This window comes from Eleginops maclovinus, chromosome 15, assembly GCF_036324505.1.
Source record: "Eleginops maclovinus isolate JMC-PN-2008 ecotype Puerto Natales chromosome 15, JC_Emac_rtc_rv5, whole genome shotgun sequence".
Classification (NCBI taxonomy): Eukaryota; Metazoa; Chordata; class Actinopteri; order Perciformes; family Eleginopidae; genus Eleginops; species Eleginops maclovinus.
In genome coordinates, this window is record NC_086363.1 from 3,629,792 (window position 1) to 3,650,818 (window position 21,027).

Below are 21,027 nucleotides of genomic sequence, written 5' to 3' on the forward strand. Positions count from 1 at the left end.
ATTAACCAAGAAAAATGGGTTAATGTTGCACATGGATGACTGAGCAATGATATGGGATGGTTGCATATGTATACAGAGAGATTGTGTTCCCACTAAGCCCCCTATACCTCTATGTACAGTAGTCTCATAAAATCAACATGCAAGTGGGAAATAATTACATAATACAGCTTCAGAATAAGTTCAGGAACTGGCTGATGTTCCTGAAATTGATGCTTGGAATGTTAAATCTACCCTCAAAATCCTTCCTGTTTCTTAGGCCTACGAACAGCGTTATTGTGTGAGAAAAGCCTGCTTGTATGCATGTGTTTGTTTACATGTAAGTGTGTTTTTTAATTAGTGTTCCATATGCTTGAGTTGTATGTTCTTTAACTAACTTTTGCAGCTTACTCTGTTAAGTCATTTAAAACATCCCAATTCATATATTTCCAATATGCGTCTCTCTGCCTGAGACCACACACGCTGGTTCGCTTGCAGACAATCAAGATGCTCAGTTGGGGGAAAGTCTCGTGACGTGATGATGCATGAAGAGATAATTGTGTCCTCTACAGCTGAGTGAATCTCAACCGTCTGCCTCTGTGTGCATTTTCTGTAGAGTAGACTGAACTCTAACCTGTTGCAGAGTCTCTCAATGTGTCATTTACTTTTTGGGAAAGTCATAAAGTGCACGTACTCAACTTTGAGGTACTTAAACGTGGTTATCCCCATTTTATTTAGCTTTAATTGTTCTTATTTTTTCTTGCTCTTCTCCATCATGATCAGAATAGTGATTGGAAGGATCTCAAAGAAGGAAAGCCTCCAGTCATTTGAGGGTAGAAAGTGAAACTCCCCTTCCCATAAGGCCACATTAAATCACCAGACCTCAGCTCTTTAACGCTGGGATCAACAGCTGATAATGTGCTTTAAAGGATCATTTGGTGTTCAATCAAACCTGGATGAAGGGAAAAGACTGAAAAAGTCATCAATGTCAAAGGTTATAACGACCTCTTGGATCGTGCTCCTTTCACCAACTGTGTGCGCTTCTGTTCAAAGCCTTGTGTGATTTATGGTCAGTGTTGCTTTTCCTGGAGCAGATTCTGAAAATGCTCCGGTAGAGTTCACCTATTTGTTGTTTTGGGTAGCCGGGCCCTTCAAACCTGACACATACTGTGCATATTACTGGAGGGATAAGTCATATTTTTTTTAGGCCAACCTGGAAGTTAGCATCCCCTTGGTTCCCTTGACAAAAGCATTGAACAAAATATTAAAATGATTTGAGCTTGTGTTAACCACCAACCTTATTCAGGCCTCTGACCAAAAAACAATTTTAAAAAAGCCACTGACTAAGAGACGAGGGAAGCTGAAGTACCAAAGTGCTAACTCATTACTTGGTTTGAGGACTCATTCCTCAGCACTTGTGTTTCTTATTATTTAATCCACATTTCCAGAGATAAAGATGACTCTTTGCTTTCCCACCGTCCTCTGTTGGCACTGACTCACAAATTAACTGAGAGTGTGTGTGTGTGATAAAACACTTGTAACCTTCGAAAACCCAGGGAAATTAAAAGATAACTCACACACCCACACATTGAGGTACTTAACTGGCTATAGTGACACACACACACACACACACACACACACACACACACACACACACACACACACACACACACACACACACACACACACACACACACACACACACACACACACACACAACACATACGGATAGTTCAGTGGGATCCCCTAGCAGCCTTAATGTTTCCTGCCCAGCTTCAATCTAAATGTCAACCTGACCCCTCTGTCCCCTCCCGTGATGAGAAAGTCCAGACTGAGCGCTTTTTAACGACTTTGTCAAACACTCACTGATGTGCCGCCGGGGCTTCTGGGAGTTTAACACCCCGCAGGCTCCTGATTTAATTTTACTCCTCAGAGATGTCTGTGTCTGCATCTATTTGTTCTGGGTTCGGACATATTTGGTTTGTGTAGCGTGGGAAACCAGAAGAGTAAATGTGCTTGGCTCAGAGTAAATACCTGGATATAAGTCTGCAGCTGATCGAGATTCACTATCAGTTCAAGTGTTTGGGAATAACAAGTGAAATGCAATCTGCTTTTACTTAAAAAATGTTAGTTGCGCCATCGCAGCAGTGACAGAAACAGTAGCTCATCGATAGCAACACCTGCTGTTGGAAATGTCAACCGTGTGTTTAAGACGGATTTACTTCGCACAGTGATAAGTGGCCTCTGAGACACATTCCTCTCCCAGGAGATATTGTTATGAGATTTATGTGTAAGGTTACGAACGGAGGACATGTTGGAACCCTGCCATAACAATATCTGCCAAAGGCCTTCTCATTTTTCCACCTCGCGTAATTCATATGGGGTTAAGAACTTTGGGAGAGTTATGGTTCCCGAGCTCCTTTTTTCTGCGAGTCAAATGTCAGCCAACTGTGGGGAATTATTTCAAGGTTACACTTTTATAAATGAAGCCCCGGGAGATTAACCTTCTCATTGGTGTACTTGGAATGGAGAGTGAGATATTTGTGTTCCTATTGTGCCAAATGTGGGGTCTATAAGGAAGGGTATGATGGAGTAGGAGGCAAACGTGTGGATGTGTGCAGTGTCCGTTGGGATTTTTAGCGTTATGCTTTACTGGTTGTACAAGAAGATTTATGAGCAGCATGTTTCGCTCATATAGGATTTACTATAATCAATGCTTTGCAACTTGTAAATACCATTCACGTTCAAGTCGTATTAACAACTCTGACTTTTCTGGTCAAGCATCCTAAAGAAATGTCCACAATTCAATGGATATAGTGTCAGATTTGCAATGCCCAGTGGTTTTAATCCTTAATTACACCAACAGTTTCTGGTTATTTGATGTGACCACTGTTCATTCGTTTCACCTTATATAAGGTCTTTACGGAATCTGCTAAATGATAAGGCTGTGACTCCATTTTCGTTCGGATTTCAGCCTCTGCAGAACATTTACATGCACAAAAACCTATAGAACACACTACAGGAAATGGAAAAACCCCCATACCCGTAATTGTGCCCCTTTAATTTCCGTCCAATTTTTCAGTTTATGTGATATAATCAAGCTGAACCTTCTGTTGCAATACTTTGAGAAGCAGCAGCCCATTCCACCTTCCCTTTTGCCCCATGACTGATCGTTCCTTCATGCATAATGTCTTAATGCCAATGTATTTATAGCTTAAAGAAAAACATAAATCCAGTTAAAAGAAAAACAGGCGGACAGAAAACCCAACACAACCCCAGAGACAGCCACAATCCTCCCATGCCTCAGACCACAAGGGTTTTGCTGTGTCTGTTTGGCGTATATGTGTGTGTGTGTTTTTCTGTATGTGTGTGTGTGTGTTGTCGGGTGAAAAGTGCAACATAGGCGGTCAAAGCTCTCATGACTGTCTCGTCTGATTCACAGCACCAGAGGGCATCAATAGAAGAAAAACAGTTCCCATTTGAACCTCCATAATTCCAAACTCTTCTCTTACAATAATTTGCTATGTGTCCTGGAAGGGAGGCCCTTTTGATGACTCATAAACATAACTTAATTTACTTAAACCTGTGCCTCTAAGGGGACAGGTGGACCCAAACCATGCAAGGAAATTGTCCTCCACCCGTATGAAAGCATCTGCATTTGGGTTAGTAAGCGGTTTTGATTGGTTGAGGAGAGAGTGTTTTAGCATGTGTAATAATGACAGTGGACTGTGTGTTTTGTCTCCAGTCAGGAGGAGATGGAGAACAAGGCGATGTATCTGAGCACGTACGAAGAGAGAGAGAGCGGCTCCATGTACGAAGAGGCTTACGATGGACACAACCTGTCCAAGCTCAACCTGTGTGATGAAGGTAAGAACCACAGCCTTCTTCGTGGTAAAGAAGCAGGAGAGAAATACTAAGTAAATGGATTGGGCTCAAGAATCTGTTCAAGAAGTCCACAGCTGCAGATGTCTTGCATTGCAAATGGAAATCCACTTTCTTGTATTGACAGAACGTCATACACCCTGATTGATTTTCAGAGAGGGACTTTCTATAAAGACACACACACACACACACACACACACACACACACACACACACACACACACACACACACACACACACACACACACACACACACACACACACACACACACACACACCCTAATAACCAATACAGACACAAAAGCAATGCTGTCACCGCTTGGCATTCGCTCTATACCTGCTATGGTCATCTATGAATGCCAGGAATGTGTGTGTGTGTGTGTGTGTGTGTGTGTGTGTGTGTGTGTGTGTGTGTGTGTGTGTGTGTGTGTGTGTGTGTGTGTGTGTGTGTGTGTGTGTGTGTGTGTGTGTGTGTGTGTGTGTGTGTGTGTGTGTGTGTGTGTGTGTGTGTGTGTGTGTGTGTGTGTGTGTGTGTGTGTGTGTGTGTACAGGTGCAGCTGCAACATATCCGCACTTGACCCAGTGGTGTTCTCAGGTTTCGACCCAGAACTCTGTGAGTTTGGTGGGAAAGTCTTAGCGAACAGAATTTGTTGACATTTCAGTGGAGGGCGGACAATGGCCACACACATCAGAGAGACTGTTCTCCTCCCATGCCTCTAATCCAAGAACATTTTCACACCTCAGTCAATTAGAGCAGATATTCCCAACCATGCAGCTGTTTGTTTCACTGGGGTTCAGTACGGGACGGAGAAGAAGTTTGTAAGTTTCTATCCAAGCCAGATCAAACCACGATTCAGAGAACTATACGGCAAGCGTGCATGATGAGGTAAACACACCGAACTACAGTTCATTACACATTAAATTACTCACTTAAACGCACTAATGAGATCCTCTCTATCGTCGACTTGTTATCTAAAACAGTTAATCAACAAGCTCTTATCTTTCAGGCTGTTTCTGATTGAAATAAATTACCGTTTTAATACATTTGGTTGGGATTGTTTTTTAAAGTTTGACAGATTGCCCATTTTTTCAGTTGTACTGTTGTGTCGTCCATTTGTTTGTTTATGTTTATCTGGAACCCTCTCCCCCTCATGGAATTTATGAACTTCTAATCATGCATAAAAAAAACAGGCTTTAAATCCACAGAGAAAAATGTAGTTCAAATTCTACAAACTCTGGCATGAGGTGTTAGGGAATATTTTGATTAGGTGTTTAACCTTTGACCTAGTTCACCTTTTTTCTCCTTCCTCTGTCTGTATTGCCATGGCATAGCTTTTCGGCATTGGAGGTGCTGTTATCTTCATTAAGGAGGGGCAGCCTGGGCTTCCAGCCTACGAGATCATGCTGACCTAAGATTGGTTTTATTGTTTTGGGACAGCTGGGCGCCAGTTTATCTGGCACCAGGTGCTCTTGTATTCCTATTCTATTGACCTAGATGACAGTTTTAGTTAGACGTAGTGTCCGCTCTCATGTAGTCTGGCGCTTGAAGAATGTTGATTGTCCATCCCGAACTGGTTAAAACCTCGTATTGTAGTAGAGATCTTCAGAATGGGTCGGGCAACCGCTCTGTCAACTCGTGGCTTCAGCAAATGTCTTGTCAATTATCCAGTCGTTAGCTTCATAATAAACCTTCAGTGTTTGCCATCAAAAGTTCCAGCTCTCCCCGTGCCTCTCTTTCCTCTGCATTGCTCCAGAAGTTTCCCTCACATGAGGCAGTATCAAGCTTCTCCACTTTGATCGGTCTGTCTTTAGTTTTAACAGCACATTACATTAATGAAACGATGATGTGTTAAAGTTTGAACACACACACACTCACACACACACACACACACACACACACACACACACACACACACACACACACACACACACACACACACACACACAGATGAGTGCATTTAAAGCAGTTGTTCTTTTTTGCTGTGCTCACCATCAACTGACAATACCAGAGACACTGATTTTCATGCGCTTGCACAGGACCATGTGCATTTGATTTGGAAAGTCAAAGCAACTAAGGCCTGTCCTTGTAAATTCACTGATGTCCCCACAGTCAACAGACAGGAGCAGTTCCAGTAACTGACTCACGATGACCCTGCTGGATATAAACAGTTTCTAAACAGATTTGTGTCAAACTGTATTGTTGCTCCTTCAGTTTACTAATAAAATGAGCCTACAAATATTCTAATCCCCACATAATCCCTTTACTAAGTCCACTGTCTCTTCTTTTAAACACAACAATATGCTGACAAGGACATCGTCAGCCAGATATGAGTCAGAGGAAACATTCAGCGGTGCAGTCATGTCATTACCAAACATGTTTCCAGTTATTTGATTAATGAATATCGACTTTTATCCCTCATTTTAGTAGGAAAAGCTGCAAAGCGTTACTTAAGGGTCTTTTTAGGGACATTTCAACATATCAACATTACATTACGACAATGGATTCATGCTTTTATTAAGTCAGCAGCTCAAATGGGAGTATTTGCAGCTTTAGCAGATTTACTTCATTGTAAAATGGATGTAAGACTGTGTGAAAACAAGCAATTTGAAGACGTTACATTAGGCCTCAGGAAATGGTGATTGATTATTTCATTTGTTTTTTTTTCCTCACATTTACATGTTCGTCAATTCATCCAAAATAAATCAAATTCACTTTCTTTCCAAGAGCTTACAGTGAGTTAAAGGGAGGGTGGTACACTTAATTGATACAGATTTGTTTAATGTAAGATCTTGTTTAAGGTGAAATATGTTTGGATACAGCAGTACATCGCTTTGCCTCCATGATGCAACTTCTCTCTGTTTCCCCAAACTAAGGGCATGAATAAGCGCATCACACAACCCCACTTTATAACATCCAAACTATCCCTTTAAGGCACAGACACGAAGGTGTTATAATATCAATTTCACCAACCAACTCTGGAATGACCTCAAACAAGCCATGTTTAAAGTCATGCAGCGTCTCATGCGTGTCAGAGAAAGAAAATGATGTGATAATTTCCCCCTAAAGCTCTACACCGCTGGTTTTATATTCCTGCAGCATGTCTTTATGATTGTGTGTGTGTGTGTGTGTGTGTGTGTGAGAGAGACATGTAGTTGTTTTGTCTCAGTTCAGCACGAGTTAAACTCTAGAGGCAAACTAACTCAGAGAGCAATTTGTGTTCCTATACATTCCTGCCATGTGACACATCTGAGCCAGCTGTGTTTGTCTTTGTGTGTGTGTGTGTGTGTGTGTGTGTGTGTGTGTGTGTGTGTGTGTGTGTGTGTGTGTGTGTGTGTGTGTGTGTGTGTGTGAGTGTGTGTGTGTGTGCGCGCGCGTGTGTGGTGTGCGCCGTGCACGTGCAATCCACCAGTGTCCACTCACTGATTGTCACGGTCCAAATGAAACCATGCTGTTGGGAGGCCGTGCAGCAAAATCAGTGTTTTTTAAATTCAGCACCAGGACTCGAGCCAACATCACGACGGTTCACAGGAAGATAGAATCTCATTAAAACCTTTTTAGCATCCCAGCGAGTTAAATATCTAACATACTGCTCATGTCACACGGCCACGGCGATTTCCCACAGACATGTGTGTTCGTATTTCACATTTTCTCCTGGGAATGTTTCCTTAATGTCAGATATTTCTCTTTTGTCTGGGTTTGTTTTTATCCATCCTGCTCATCTTGTAGGTGGTAGCTGAAAACTGTAAAAGTAGTCCTGTTATGGTTTTGGGGGGTTTCCCTTCCTGTAGTCTGTTGTATAGGTTTTTGTGCATGTAAATGGTCTGCAGAGGCTAAAATCCATTGGACACACATTCCCCCGCTGCCTAAAGCGCCACCATTAGACTCTTTTGGAACAAAGTGATATCACTACGCAACACCCGAGCTCCTATTGGCTAGCTGTCCAACCCATTGTACGTGATAGGCTAAGGGGCGGGACATCTCTAAGCAGGTTGACCAATCACAACAGAACCGGCGAGCTAACCAATCAGAGCAGACTGGGCTCTGGTTTCAGATAGAGGGTAAAGAGGTGCTGCAGCACAGGCAGTATGAGAAAAATAAAGCGCTTTCTGAACATTAAAGCATGGAGACATGTCCCAGTAGAGGCACATAATACAAATATGAACCTGAAAATGAGCAGAATATGTCCTCTTAAAGGGTGTGAACTCCTGCATGCCTATACCTAATAAAACCCTGCTTATGGGAATATATCACAGTGGAGTTAAATCAAACTATTGTCTGAATCTGATTATTCTCTATTTGTGAGCATGCATGTAAACATAATCAGTGTATAGTGAGAAATATATATCCTTTTCTCTATAATTTCCCTTAAAACTGAGGCCAGATTAAATCAAATTTCCAGTGAAGAATGTCTTCCACCACATGGTAATTTAAGGGTGCATAACACACATTGATTTCTGTAACACTGCTGAGGGTAATTTCTTTACAAACAACACAATGTGCTGAAAAACATTAAAAAAAAGAAGTCATTTGACATTTCTATTCCCATAACTGCTGAACGATGTGACTCCTAAAACAGTCCTTTGAAATTCCTTTTGACCTGAGGGTAATGTTCCCTCAACATCAACAGCATAATCCTTGCCTCCTACCGAGCTCACACACACACACACACACACACACACACACACACACACACACACACACACACACACACACACACACACTCACACAAATAAGAAACACAATTGTTTTGCTAAACTCTAAATAGTAAAAAGCTTCCATCATACGTAAACAGCTTTGTCACATTTATCAAGACTAACTCCCAAACATCTGTTGACCCTCAGAGGAGGTTTAAGTGATGACATGAATTCTAGTAATGACTCTACTGAGAGGCTGTGTTTTTTCTGGGGGGGAATTAGGTTGAATTTATTCGTGCAAAATCTGTGCGTGTAGCTTTTCCAAATGCATGCATAATTTCTCACCTCTTTTATATTTGACACAATGCAAGTAAGACGATAATAAAGCAGTAAAGAAGTGTATTTGATATTGTCCGTCATCACTTCTTATTAAGTGTACTTTCTCTTGATGAGCTAAATACCATGATGGCGTGCACCACACTCATTAAATGTTTGATCTTACTTTGTGATCACACAGTACGTCATTGCACGAGTAAATGTCAGGCTTTTCAAATAAAAGCTTTCTGGGGTTATTTTGTTTTAGCTTCGACCTTTCTTAACATTATCGCATGAAGAAAGTCGAAAACATGAGCTTAGTTGTTACACATAATATCCCACCCACCACTTAGAGAAATTGCTTTGTTTTGTCAAAGGCAAATCTTAAAACAACCTTAATAAACACCACGTTTATTCCAAAAGCCAACTTCCCCTTGCTGTTCTTAGAAAACCCTGTCACATCTATTTGGACTTTTTCACCGACCCCAATGTCTTTGTTGTTGTCTTGGTCAGGTTCTGGAAAGCGTCGCAGGAAGCAGGATCAGTGCTGCGCTCACCTGAACTCCCTGTCAGCCATCAAGTACGCCATCGTCTCCCTCTACATCCTGGTCCTTCTCACCATCTTCGGACTCTGCTTGGCAGGTAGGGTTTGACTTGGTCTTCCATTACCTGTATGTCTCCAACAATCCAAAGCATTATTTGATTTCCAGTGGACATTTACTCTGAAAATACAAGAATATATAGTTTCACGACTTCAATACCGTGCATATTGGTCGTCTTTTCTTCCCAGAGCTCAGTTATGCAGATGACATCAGCCATTCGTGAAGGTTGAATTGCAAAGAAGGACACACACATACACACATGACCCACTTATTCAATCTAAAGTAACACTCTTGGACGTCTTCTGAATCCTTACCCTGCTCTTAAACTGTCTGTTATAGTTTAGCATTGAGAACGAACACACAGTGAATAAACAATCATATGAAGCATAACCTAAACTTCAGTCACGTTAAAGTCCTGCTGGAGGTTTTATTGACTTTAATCGGTGGACATTTTTACTACTATAGCTGTTGAAATGTATGAAGTAGCTCATACCTCTGTATCAGTTAAATGCAACTTCATAGTAAATCATGAAATCTGTTTTTTACAACTGTTTTCTTTGCTTCTTGTTCTATGTGCAAGTGTGATGCTTTTCCACGGCTTGCCTTTTTAGAGGGTAGCATAAAAGTTAGAGATAGAGCGAGACGGTTGCTGGTTTCTTTGTGATGCATGGTTCCCATACCTCCTTAATGCATGGCTGTGGGAGTACCGGGTTTCAGTCTGCAGAGGAGTGCACTATACATGTATACACAAAGGCTTCTAAGAGTGATGGAAAAAAGACCATTACCTTTGGCCTGATTCGAGAGTTGGCATCACAGCTGATTTTTTTCTGGGAGATGAAGGCCATGATAATGTGGTTCAGTCTCAAAAGTTTGTTCAGCATTTCTTAACTGCGAGTCAAAAACTGCCAGAGAACAACTGGAAGTACGGTGTAGTGCTTGAATGATACTCAGTTAGGGGATTGGATATGGTGTTTAAGCGTACAACTTGGAGGCTTTTGGCCCAGATTTGATGCATTTTTGGGTTGTGACTAGGCAAAACTCTCCAATGGTACCTCATTCACCATGTGTTACATCATGACAGACTCACAGTTTAGGCCAAAGCCCCCACATTCATTGATGTTATAAACGTTCTTATTGTACTGTAAGCAAACTGAAGCAGTGCATTGTTGAGTAATACTTGCAGATTTACAGTATATGCGTTACATACGACATTTAGAATATGCAAAAGGAGCCAAATGAGGGCAAAATGTATGACAAAGTGAACTGCAAATGATCTAAACCTGGCCTTTAACCACTGATTAGGATGATCTATGACTTATTATCTGTTTGTGGTCGTCAGTGTTTGGCGATTTAATCTCATATTTTAATTAGCTAATTAGACCAAGGTTTGGTTCAGCTTGTAAGTGTTTTAATTACATTTTGAAGCGCTGCTGTTTTGCCATTGGAGAAAACCGTCTCAATTAAAGGTCCACTTGCGCCCTCTGGAAATACTTCTTCTTTTCATGACCTTATGTTGAAGCTATATGCTGTTGAAGAGTGACACTTGGAATGAAAAATGGGGAAAAACTGAGTTGATTGTGTTTTAAAACTTGGGATTTGAGACAAAAAGTTGCATCTTTTAGCTTTGAATGACTAATTACTTGACTAGGGAGCACTCACTGGTACATTATGTAATAAAGGATGGAGAAAAGTAATTCACTTAGCCACTAAAACCTTTTCCTGAGCTGTAAGAAGAAAACAGAACCACCCAGTCCCAAACAACCCGTACAACTTCCAAGTCTTTGAAACACAACATGCCTCACTGGTTGGCACCCAACAAGTGAAACAGTAATGTGGAAAGTTAGACTTGTGACCCATGGAAATTAGCATTAGCTTTTATTGTGTAATTTCATTTGGTGTGGGACACAGTGGCATAGGAAATTCCAGCGTCTTCAGAGCTTGTAGTTCCTTCTCCTCCTCCTGGTTCATTTGGAAAAACCCTGGAGGGATGCCGAAGTAGCGTCATCGCCAATCCAATCGTGTGTGTGTGTGTGTGTGTGTGTGTGTGTGTGTGTGTGTGTGTGTGAGAGAGAAAGCTTTGGAGGTGATAGAATATTACCTTTTGCAAAACCGAGAGACGAGACGCTGATAGAGAAGGAAAGAAGCTGCACAGAACAATTAAGAAGGACGGTTAGGAAGAAAATGAGCGACCCAGTAACACGTTTAGAAGATGTCTGGCTTCCCACCAGCAGGATCCTGGACGAATCAACTGCCCTCACTAATCCTAATTTCATTTCAAGACCCTCTTGTCCCCGAGCCTCCCACTCCCGCTGTAACCACACGGCTGATGCCAGTGTTCCCAGGCACAGAGAGGTAGTGAGAGTTTGGAACGGCTTCAGCGTCGTCACAGAGGTATTTGGTTATTTAAGGCTTTTAGATGAGGTTGTTTAAGAAAAGCAATCAGACCGGGCTTTTCAACAGGCCTCTCCTAAAGTAAATGCCGGCCATCCAAAAGCTAAGTGGCTCCAGCGTAACTGCATTGGAGGCCCCTTTGTTGCACACACACACAGTGCATGCACACACACACTCACAGCGGCTGCCAGTTTTCCGATGTGAACACAGGTTCAACTGTGTGTTATCCACATTTGCTTTGTGTTTGAATTCTCACTTGACCTTTGAGGTTTTTTTTTTCCAGCTCTTGCAATGCTTCTTCTGGCTTTCTCCCAACTCCATGGCTTGCCCAATGTACTCAAACATCCATATTTCAAAGGTAGTAGGATCAATGTGCTTCATCTTTGGCTGAAAACATCTCCATTAATGGAGTCATATGGATAATCTAGTATTTTCTGTCAGTGAATCTGATCCTAAATCTTTTGGACAGGTAAAGGAGGGAGAGTGATAAACAAAAGCAGAGAAAGATGAAACCAAGATGACAGAAGAAGAAAAAGCCAGACGATCTGCTCCAGAGTTTCACAGCTGCCTTATCAGTCCATTACTTCTACAAGCTTATCTTATCTTATCTGCATACAGCTCAGAGGACTCGTAGCAGTACATAATTGAAGGGTCATGTGTTCAATTCCCATGACAGCCAGTGTCAAAGCCTTGAGCCAAAACATCAACCTTTATCATCTCAGAGGCGCCTGCTGGAGAAACGTTCCTCTTTCTTGTCACTTGTTTTGACTGATGCAGTTTAAGAGGAGGCCCTTTAATAAAGACATGTTTGGTCTCTTTAGCAGTACAGCGACACTGTGCACGTTGACCGGGGGAAAAGGGGGGGCATGAGGTACATTTTGAAGGCTTTACTTCCCAGAAACCCTAAGGCACGAGCTGAACAGTTTTATTTAGTAGCTCCTGTTTACAATTACAGATGGAGAGCAGCTGGCTTTTTCTCATGAAGAGCCTTACATTTGCGCTGGGTGTAATTAACATGTGCAGGCCTGATTTAGGAACTCCTACCTCCACCGAGACATTTATGTTTTCACTATATTATTGTTTCTCTGACTGTTTTTCAGCTTGATTTTGAAGAAACTACTGTCCCGCTTCTCATAAAACTTGGTAGTATGTTGTTGCATGAGCAAAGGAATAGCCAACTGAGTTTGGGAGCTGATCCAAACAAAACATTGATTGTTTTTCACTTTCATGACATTGTGCTATATGGCATTTGGTTTTGACAGGGGTCTATGCTCTCTGAGTGTGCTTATACACTGCCCAACCAAAAGAAAGGTCACAAGCCTGTGGGGGGCGTGTTATGATCTGGGGTTGCTGCAGTTGGTCTGGTCTAGGTTCAGCAATGTGCCCAAAGAGTGAGGTCAGCTGACTCCCTGAATAAACTGAAGCACCAGGTTATTCCATCAGTGGATTTTTTCTTCCCTGATGGCACGGGCATGTTCCAAGAGGACAATGCCAGGATCCATCGGGCTCAGATTGTGAAAGAGTGGTTCAGGGAGCATGAGACATCATTTCCACACATGGATTGGCCCCCACAGAGTCCAGACCTGAACCCCATTGAGAATCTTTGGGATGAGCTGGAGAAGACTTTGCGCAGTGGTCTGAATCTCCCATCATCAACACAAGATCTTGGCGAAAAATGAATGCAAGACAGAAATAAATGTTGTGACATTGCAGAAGCTTTGTGGAAACGATGCCACAGCGAATGCGTTCCGTAATCAAAGCTAAAGGCGGTCCAAAAAATATTAGAGTGTGTGACCTTTTTTTTGGCCAGGCAGTGTAGTTCGTTCCTGTTGTTGATACAGCGACACATGGAGGGTTTTTCATGCATTGTGTTCCTTCTCAGCTTCTTTTGGATGATATTGATTGGTAAAGCTGTTGAATTGAACATGTGGCTTTTCCTAAATGTGTTTTGAAGTAACTTAATGTTGCGGTTGTCAACGCAAAGTGGATCTTTTTAAACTGCTTCCTCATCATGTGGTAGGAAAGTACCAGGATGCTATTAAGGTTTAATTCCCAGTGAATGGCAGTGATCTTTGTAGGGTTTTCTTTCTTTTTTAAAGCAAGACTTTGTCGGTTCTTCTCCTAGAATTTAAATTTCAGTTTTTAATTTGTCCTCAAAGAAAATCTACACTTCAAATAACTGAGAAAGTTTAAGCCTAAAAGCTACAAATCCTATATAACATTAAGTTGAACCATTTAAAATTTTAGGTCGCAAATATTTGACTACACAATATTTTATGACACAAAATACTTACATATTTTCATTTATCATGCTCAGATACAGTCTGATCTGTAATCATGAGCAACTGAAACCCAAAGCTGAGGAAGAAACCTGTGACATGTTCTGGAATAAAAGCTGGAAGCTGATTTAGTTGTCCCACAGAGAGTTCAATATCTAATGCTCCAATGAGCTTTATTCTTCAATATAGACCACACCTTGTTTCAGTTGCTATTGATTGGTCCAAACCACACGTGACACACTATAACGAGGTGAACTCTTCTCAACTTTTCCAAAGGGAAACCAGATGTAGAGTTTTGTTAAAAAGTCTGACTTTTCTGTTGTCTCCACGTTATTTCCAAAATAAACAGCAGAGGAACATTTCCTTAAAATCGCCTGAGCCTTTTAAGATGTTTTCCACAACTACATCCAAGGTATTAAATCAGCTCAGCACCGCAGAACATTATTGCACATAGACAGGAATGGGTGAAAGGGATGCTGGACTGAACAAGTATGTAAATAAACAGAAATCTATATAAATAAATGTTTACTTGCACATGTTTTTACATGACAGAATGCTTTTGGTAATATGATTACATTCATTTCTCAGTCCTGCACCCCTGAATAAGCAACGATGCAAAGGAAGTAGGTTTTAGATTAAAGTTAAAGACGTATTTTTATTAAATAGTAAGTCATTTTGAGTCATTTCCACAATTTAATACACAATAAACTATTTTGATTGGTACACAAACTCTAATCAAAACACTTATGTTGTGTTATTGCAAATACAACTCTTTTCAGCATTGTGCTCATACAGCTACTGAGTCTATTAAATATTCCAACATATGTCTGGATTGTTTCCTCATATTTCTTAGTATTCCTCTTGCCATATAGGAACTCCTATTTTCTCTGCAAAGGGCTGGGATGTTTTATATTGTATTTTGGCAAGACATACAGATACCTTGTGCTACATCTGGATCCAGTTCTCAGAATAACAGGTCGTTTAAAACACCCAACAAACCCATCTCATGGCCAGAGATTGGTCCATGTATGGCTTTGCAGACAGAGCTTGATTTAAAGATGTCTCGGTGTTCAAGACAGGAGATCCAAGCAGGATTTACACATTTCATATGATGCATACAGTTCGTCCATTTATATCCACAAAATAAAACCTATTTTCTACCTGAGTATGGACATAAGCCAATTATGTTTGCTGAGTTATTTCACAGCGTGTGCTCTTGACGTAAAGCGCTGCCTGCATGCCTCTCTTCAATTTATAGGTGCAACTGAGTCATGTTTTCCAGCAAACATGCAGCTCTCAGGTTTGGCAGGGTGGTGTTTTTTTTTCCTCAGCCAGTATGCTGGAAAACATGATGGTGGTGGTGGGTTTGTTATTATTCCATCAAAGCCATCAGATCTACAGTATGAGCATGTGTTGTTCAGTGATAGGCACCAGGCATGTTATTGGCCAGCAGAAATGGGCAACAGGCCCCAGGCTCTTAAACAGCTTGGGGTTATTTTGGTCCCTGCCCTAAGAGGGATCGGTCATGCATTTGTTTGCATAATGTTTTTTTTGTTTAACGTCAACTTTTCCTGCCGCCATCTTGGCTCTAATTAAAGCAGTGTTCTATTAATAGCAGTTGGTGTCAGTTAAACACTCCGTTACTACAGCAACCGCTACAACTTGTTTTTCAATCGGTCTTTCTGCCAAATATGAAGCGTGTGTACTTTAAAGAAGGACATGTTATTGGAATTTTGTACCACTACTGGGACATGTCTCCATGCTTTAATGTTCGGAAAGCTCTTTGTTTTTCTCATACTGCCTGTGCTGCAGCACCTCTTTTCACCCTCTGTCTGAAATCAGAGCCCAGTCTGCTCTGATTGGTTAGCTTGCCGGCTCTGTTGTGATTGGTCAACCGCTTAGAGATGTCCCGCCCCTTACGGCCGGTACACACGGTTCCATAGGCCTTTAACGCTTGACGTCACCCCATTCCCTTTGAATGGGGTGACGTCAAGCGTCGCCGAACTGCATTTCTGGTTCCGTCGCGTCGAAAGTGGAGAAAAGTTCAACTTTTGAAGCGTTGATGGAAGCGCCAGCCAATCAGATCGCATGTATGTAAAAAGGCCGGGAGAGCCATAGCTCGACTCATTTACTCATTTACCAAAAATGGAAATAACAATAACTGTAGGGAATCACCGGTTTTGTATGACCACAAACAGGAGGAACCAGGCATGGAGGGAGGTGGCAGAGACAGTGGGTGAAACTGGTATGTATTCGCCTGTTTGGGAGTTTATATCCAGTGTACTTCGTTTAAACATTGAATGGACAGCTAGCAGGCATATCCAGTATGTTAAGCTAGCATGGCATGTTGCATAAAATAGCGCCATAAACATTAATGCCATAAATCTTCATATAAATCCATTTTTTCGCAATAATCCAGCTCTACAAAGTGGGCTTTTTTGCTCTGAGTGTCCGGAGCCAGGCGGGAGATTGATGCGATTGGTTGTTGGTCGAGTTACCCTCAAGCGCCAGATAAGCCCTCCGGCAAGCGTTAACGGAAACGGAGCCGTGTGAATGTTGCGTTAGCCTATCACGTACAATGCGTTGGAGCGCTAGCCAATAGAAGCGAAAGGGTTACATAGTGATGTCACTATCTTGCGGAAGTAAAGAAATGGAGGTGATTAAGGCAAGAGGGCAGTTTCTGGGAGATAACTTGCAATTTTAGCCTTTGCAGACCATTTACATGCACCAAAACTTATGTATCACACTATAGGAAATAGAAATCCCTAAAAATGATGACGATTAGAGATTCAAAACGTATAGTAAAACAAGTACAGCAATAGAACAAACACAAAAACTGAAAATACCAAGGCAATTCACCTTGGCTGTAACACAAATGGCCCAGTTAGACCATTAAACATCCACTCTTAATTTGTCGCTTTGACTGACAACCTGGCCATAATCTATTTGACTAAATGTAATTGTCTGGTATTTGTTCAGCCACATATAAAACCCTGGAAACTTCTCTGATTTAGCGGTGTGGACAGAGAGTTGGCCTGAGCTTCACAACTGTCGTTCAGTCTACTTCGCTCAGCTCATTATTAAAGACCTTGGCAAAGAAACCAAATAAATGACCCCAGAGTGTACAACCTATAACTCTTTTAGAATTGGTGATGCAGAGTTCTTGATCTAAACTCTGAGCTAATACAACCACACCTTCCATAAAAATGTACGAGCATGGGTTCTCACATCATTGTAACTCGGTTTGGCTGACCTTATAATTCACTACAGCCCTCTTCTTGAATTGATCCTAGTGATATTGATCTGTTGCTGCAATCTAAGTCTGAAAACATGTATCTCCTCTCTCTATTGATTCAGACATTTCATGTAGACGTTTTGAACAATTTTCGGATATAACTATCTATTTTTGATCCAGCCCTGGAAGGTATTATACTCAGGGTCTGTGGGACACTCACACTGTCAAGGCAAGGACATGGACGTACTTGACCATGAGATAAAAACAATGACAGGCTAATTTTACCAAAACCACAACATTTAAATAACTTTAGAGGTTGTTTGAGAAACCACACACTTTTTTTACAACATGATACAAGATAAAAACCTGTCTTGAATGTAGACCAGATGTGTCAGGCTAAGTTTGTCTGTAGAAAAACATGCAGTGTAAAATCTGACACCACAAAGTGCCACTCCTAGCAACTTTTAAGAGGGACTCTAAAGGTCTTGAACCACACTCATGTGAAAACAGTCGACTGCTGAGGAGGTGAGGTGTTTCTGATCGCACTGTGTTTGTGCTCGACACAGGGTAGGAATTTCTTCCCCAGACTCACTTCCCCTGCAGGAGAGTAAATCCTCAATGACAGATGCTGAGCGTGTGCCAGGAGAGACATTTTTATCTCCATACATGCAAAGGCACAAGAACCCTGACACATGTTGAGAGCAAGTATAAATGCAAATAAAAACACATGCGCTCAAAAGGGATAATATTGAGACACAGCTCACACAATCATCACATACATGTAGAGCTTCACATGCATACTGACATGTGCAACACAGAATTTCCAAAGACACAAGGGCACACATGGTTATTTATACACACTCACATACTATATGCACGACATACATGCACAACCCCAAACCATACACAGGACTGGCATCACACATTATGCACTGGGAGTGGCTCAGTCTGTAGGGAGAGGCCTGGGATCCATAGGGTCGCCGGTTCAAGTCCCAGAACAGACTTAAATATGGAGCAGTACTGAGGCTTCGTGCGGTCACAGTTCATCTCCTGGGCCCTGTCGTGGTGCCATTGAGCAAGGCACCGGACAGCAACAGCCTAAAACAAGTAATAGAAAAAAATCCTCATTTTAGGAGAAGCCTTTGAGTCAGCTCAGTGGAACCCAATGGTGATTGGAGTATGCTTTGGATGTCTTTCTCAGATACATGGATAGATCAGCTTATGTTGAAACAACCTGCTCGGCCGACAAATTTTAAATCAGCTAGAAGTAGGATTTTTCTGACACCAAGATAAAGTTTTGTGAGTCGATGTTTAGCTAATGTTGCCAAGAAGCCCACCTTACATTATCCCCACTGATCAGACAGGGTTTGGCTGTGAAACTGGGATGTTCACAAAGCAGCAAAATCAAACAGTGATCTCATTTTCTTCACTTAATCCGGGAGGTTAGGTGGTGCAGAAAGGCAGGAAATTTGTTTTAAATGACATGTTTTTCTTCCCGGGGAAAGACCCACAGACCCAAGCAAATAACATGTCTTGCCAATTTTGCCCACCCCCCCCCCCCTTTTTTTTTTTTGCTAAACATAACCAGGCGCCCATATAGACATGTATGTCACATGTACACACGGTCCCAGGGCCCCTAAATTGACTCTGAGAACATAAAGCCTTTTCTAATGGGTTTCTGCATCCTGGTTATGGCCCTTTCTGTAGAAAAGAGTCTGGAGAGGATCCAGCATTCCCTGTAGGAGTCCCATCATAAGAGGGGCACACACACACACACACACACACACACACACACACACACACACACACACACACACACACACACACACACACACACAGGAACATACAGAGAAAAGAGGGGTCCAAAAGTCAATGGACAGCCTCATTCAAGCAGTCAAAGTCAAACACAGGTCATTAACATGTCAAGACTAATTAGACCAGAGCTCATTCTCTCTCTCTCCCTCTGCTGCTCCCTTTGTGTTTCTTTAGAGCTGTAAAGAGTGTGTATGTTGTTTATTTAGTACAGCAGTACAGAAACATTGCAATAAATCCAGTTGTTGGTTTTTAGGTGACATTGTATGCATGTGATATGGCCAAGATTACTCAAAGTTGACTTCTAATACATTAGGCTTATTGATCATGATAAATGTTAGCATTCTAACACGCTAAGCTAAGACGGTAAACATGGTAAACAATTAGCCTTGTTGCAGCAGTGGTGAACGGTCAGAATACCCTAAAGGCCAAAAATCTAATTAATTATACAAATAAAATGAATGAATGAGAATCGTATCTGTGTTGTTGATCTGTAATATTTCAGGGTTACGTTGATAGCATGCCCTGGTCCTCAAACCGAATGAGAGCGTACGTTTGGATTGACAATTGGATCAACCAATCATATGTTGATCTGTAGCCAATGGGCGTATTCTTTCAGATTTTCCCACGGTTCCAGGGTATTCTAGGAGACCCGTTAGTTCACTGGAGTGGCTCGAGACAGAGGATCTAGCTAAGTGCTACGTAGCAATTCACCTAGTTTTTTATTTTACGTCGAAATGGCAACAGGTGAAGATGGTGTTGCGGAATTGTTGTTAGCACCTTTTTCAAGACGACAATTCAGTGGACAGATGTGTCTGCAGGAGGTGCAGTTGTGATAGACACGGTTCGCCACTGTCACACTAAGCGACTTAGCATGCTCCATATGGTCATTATAGCTAAGCCTCATATAGGAGTCATACTCCAGTTAAAGATACTACAACGATTGTTAAAAGATACTGTGTGTGATGTTTGCATGTTAGTGTGGGCGCTTTGGTCATTCTTCATTTGAAGCAACAATCATTACATTTTAAAGAGGTTGTTTCTCTGCACCTTTGGATTTTGCATCCATCATGAGTTGCTACATAACGTTTAAGTCTCGCTCATTCAAACTAAATATCCAGAGAAATAGTGGCATAGAAAGAGATGACTGACAATATTATAGTTCTACATCATTTCTAATAATTTACTAATCCAACATCTCTCCGTATCCAGCTGACACCATTGCTTTGAACCATAGTAAGTTGTAAACATGCAAAACTTCACACATTCAGGGCAGCTTGAAGCCAAATAAGGTAATGAGATGCAATAAAGTGTAACACTGCAGTGCGTAAATAACTCCAGCGCAAATAAAAGCAGCGAGCTTCACTAATGCAGCGCTCTATAAACGGCTAGAGGTCTCTCAATCTGCAGAGGGGGGGGGGGGCGGTTATGGTACAGGGATTTCAAGAGCACAATAGCAGGCACCTAAATTAGTTTTGGTTTTACTAGCAGACTAATTACCAAACAACAGACTCGCAAGACTCTGGGCAGGCTCAGTTCATTTTTGTTACCACACCACCCACCAACCACACACACACACACACACACACACACACACACACACACACACCACACACACACACACACACACACATCCAGAGTGAGTAATGGTGATTAAGCTCAGTACAGTCCAAAGGAACGAACAATACAAAAGTGAGTGCTGGTTAGTTTCCCACTGTGTTTGGTGGGATGATGTTCAGTCCGTGGAGACTTGGCCTGGAAACCAGAAGGCCGCTGGTTCAAGTCCCACAGCGGACCGAGTATGGAGTGTGGTCTGGTACATGGAGGTGCCCTTGAACTCCTCCCTAAGTGCTGCATAGTATCTAAAAAACATTCAGGATGAGTTATATGCAGAGTTCAA

At 41.8% G+C, this 21,027-nt stretch overlaps 1 protein-coding gene across 1 annotated transcript in view; it reads left to right on the top strand.

The window, feature by feature from the left end:
* Positions 1-21,027, top strand: part of scara5 (scavenger receptor class A, member 5 (putative)) — a 65,165-nt gene that overhangs the window by 735 nt on the left and 43,403 nt on the right. Inside the window, exons 2-3 of the mRNA XM_063902331.1 lie at positions 3,722-3,843; positions 9,322-9,450. Coding sequence (XP_063758401.1) covers positions 3,732-3,843; positions 9,322-9,450 — 241 coding nt within the window. The 5' untranslated portion in view covers positions 3,722-3,731. The remainder of the gene's footprint in view (positions 1-3,721; positions 3,844-9,321; positions 9,451-21,027) is intronic.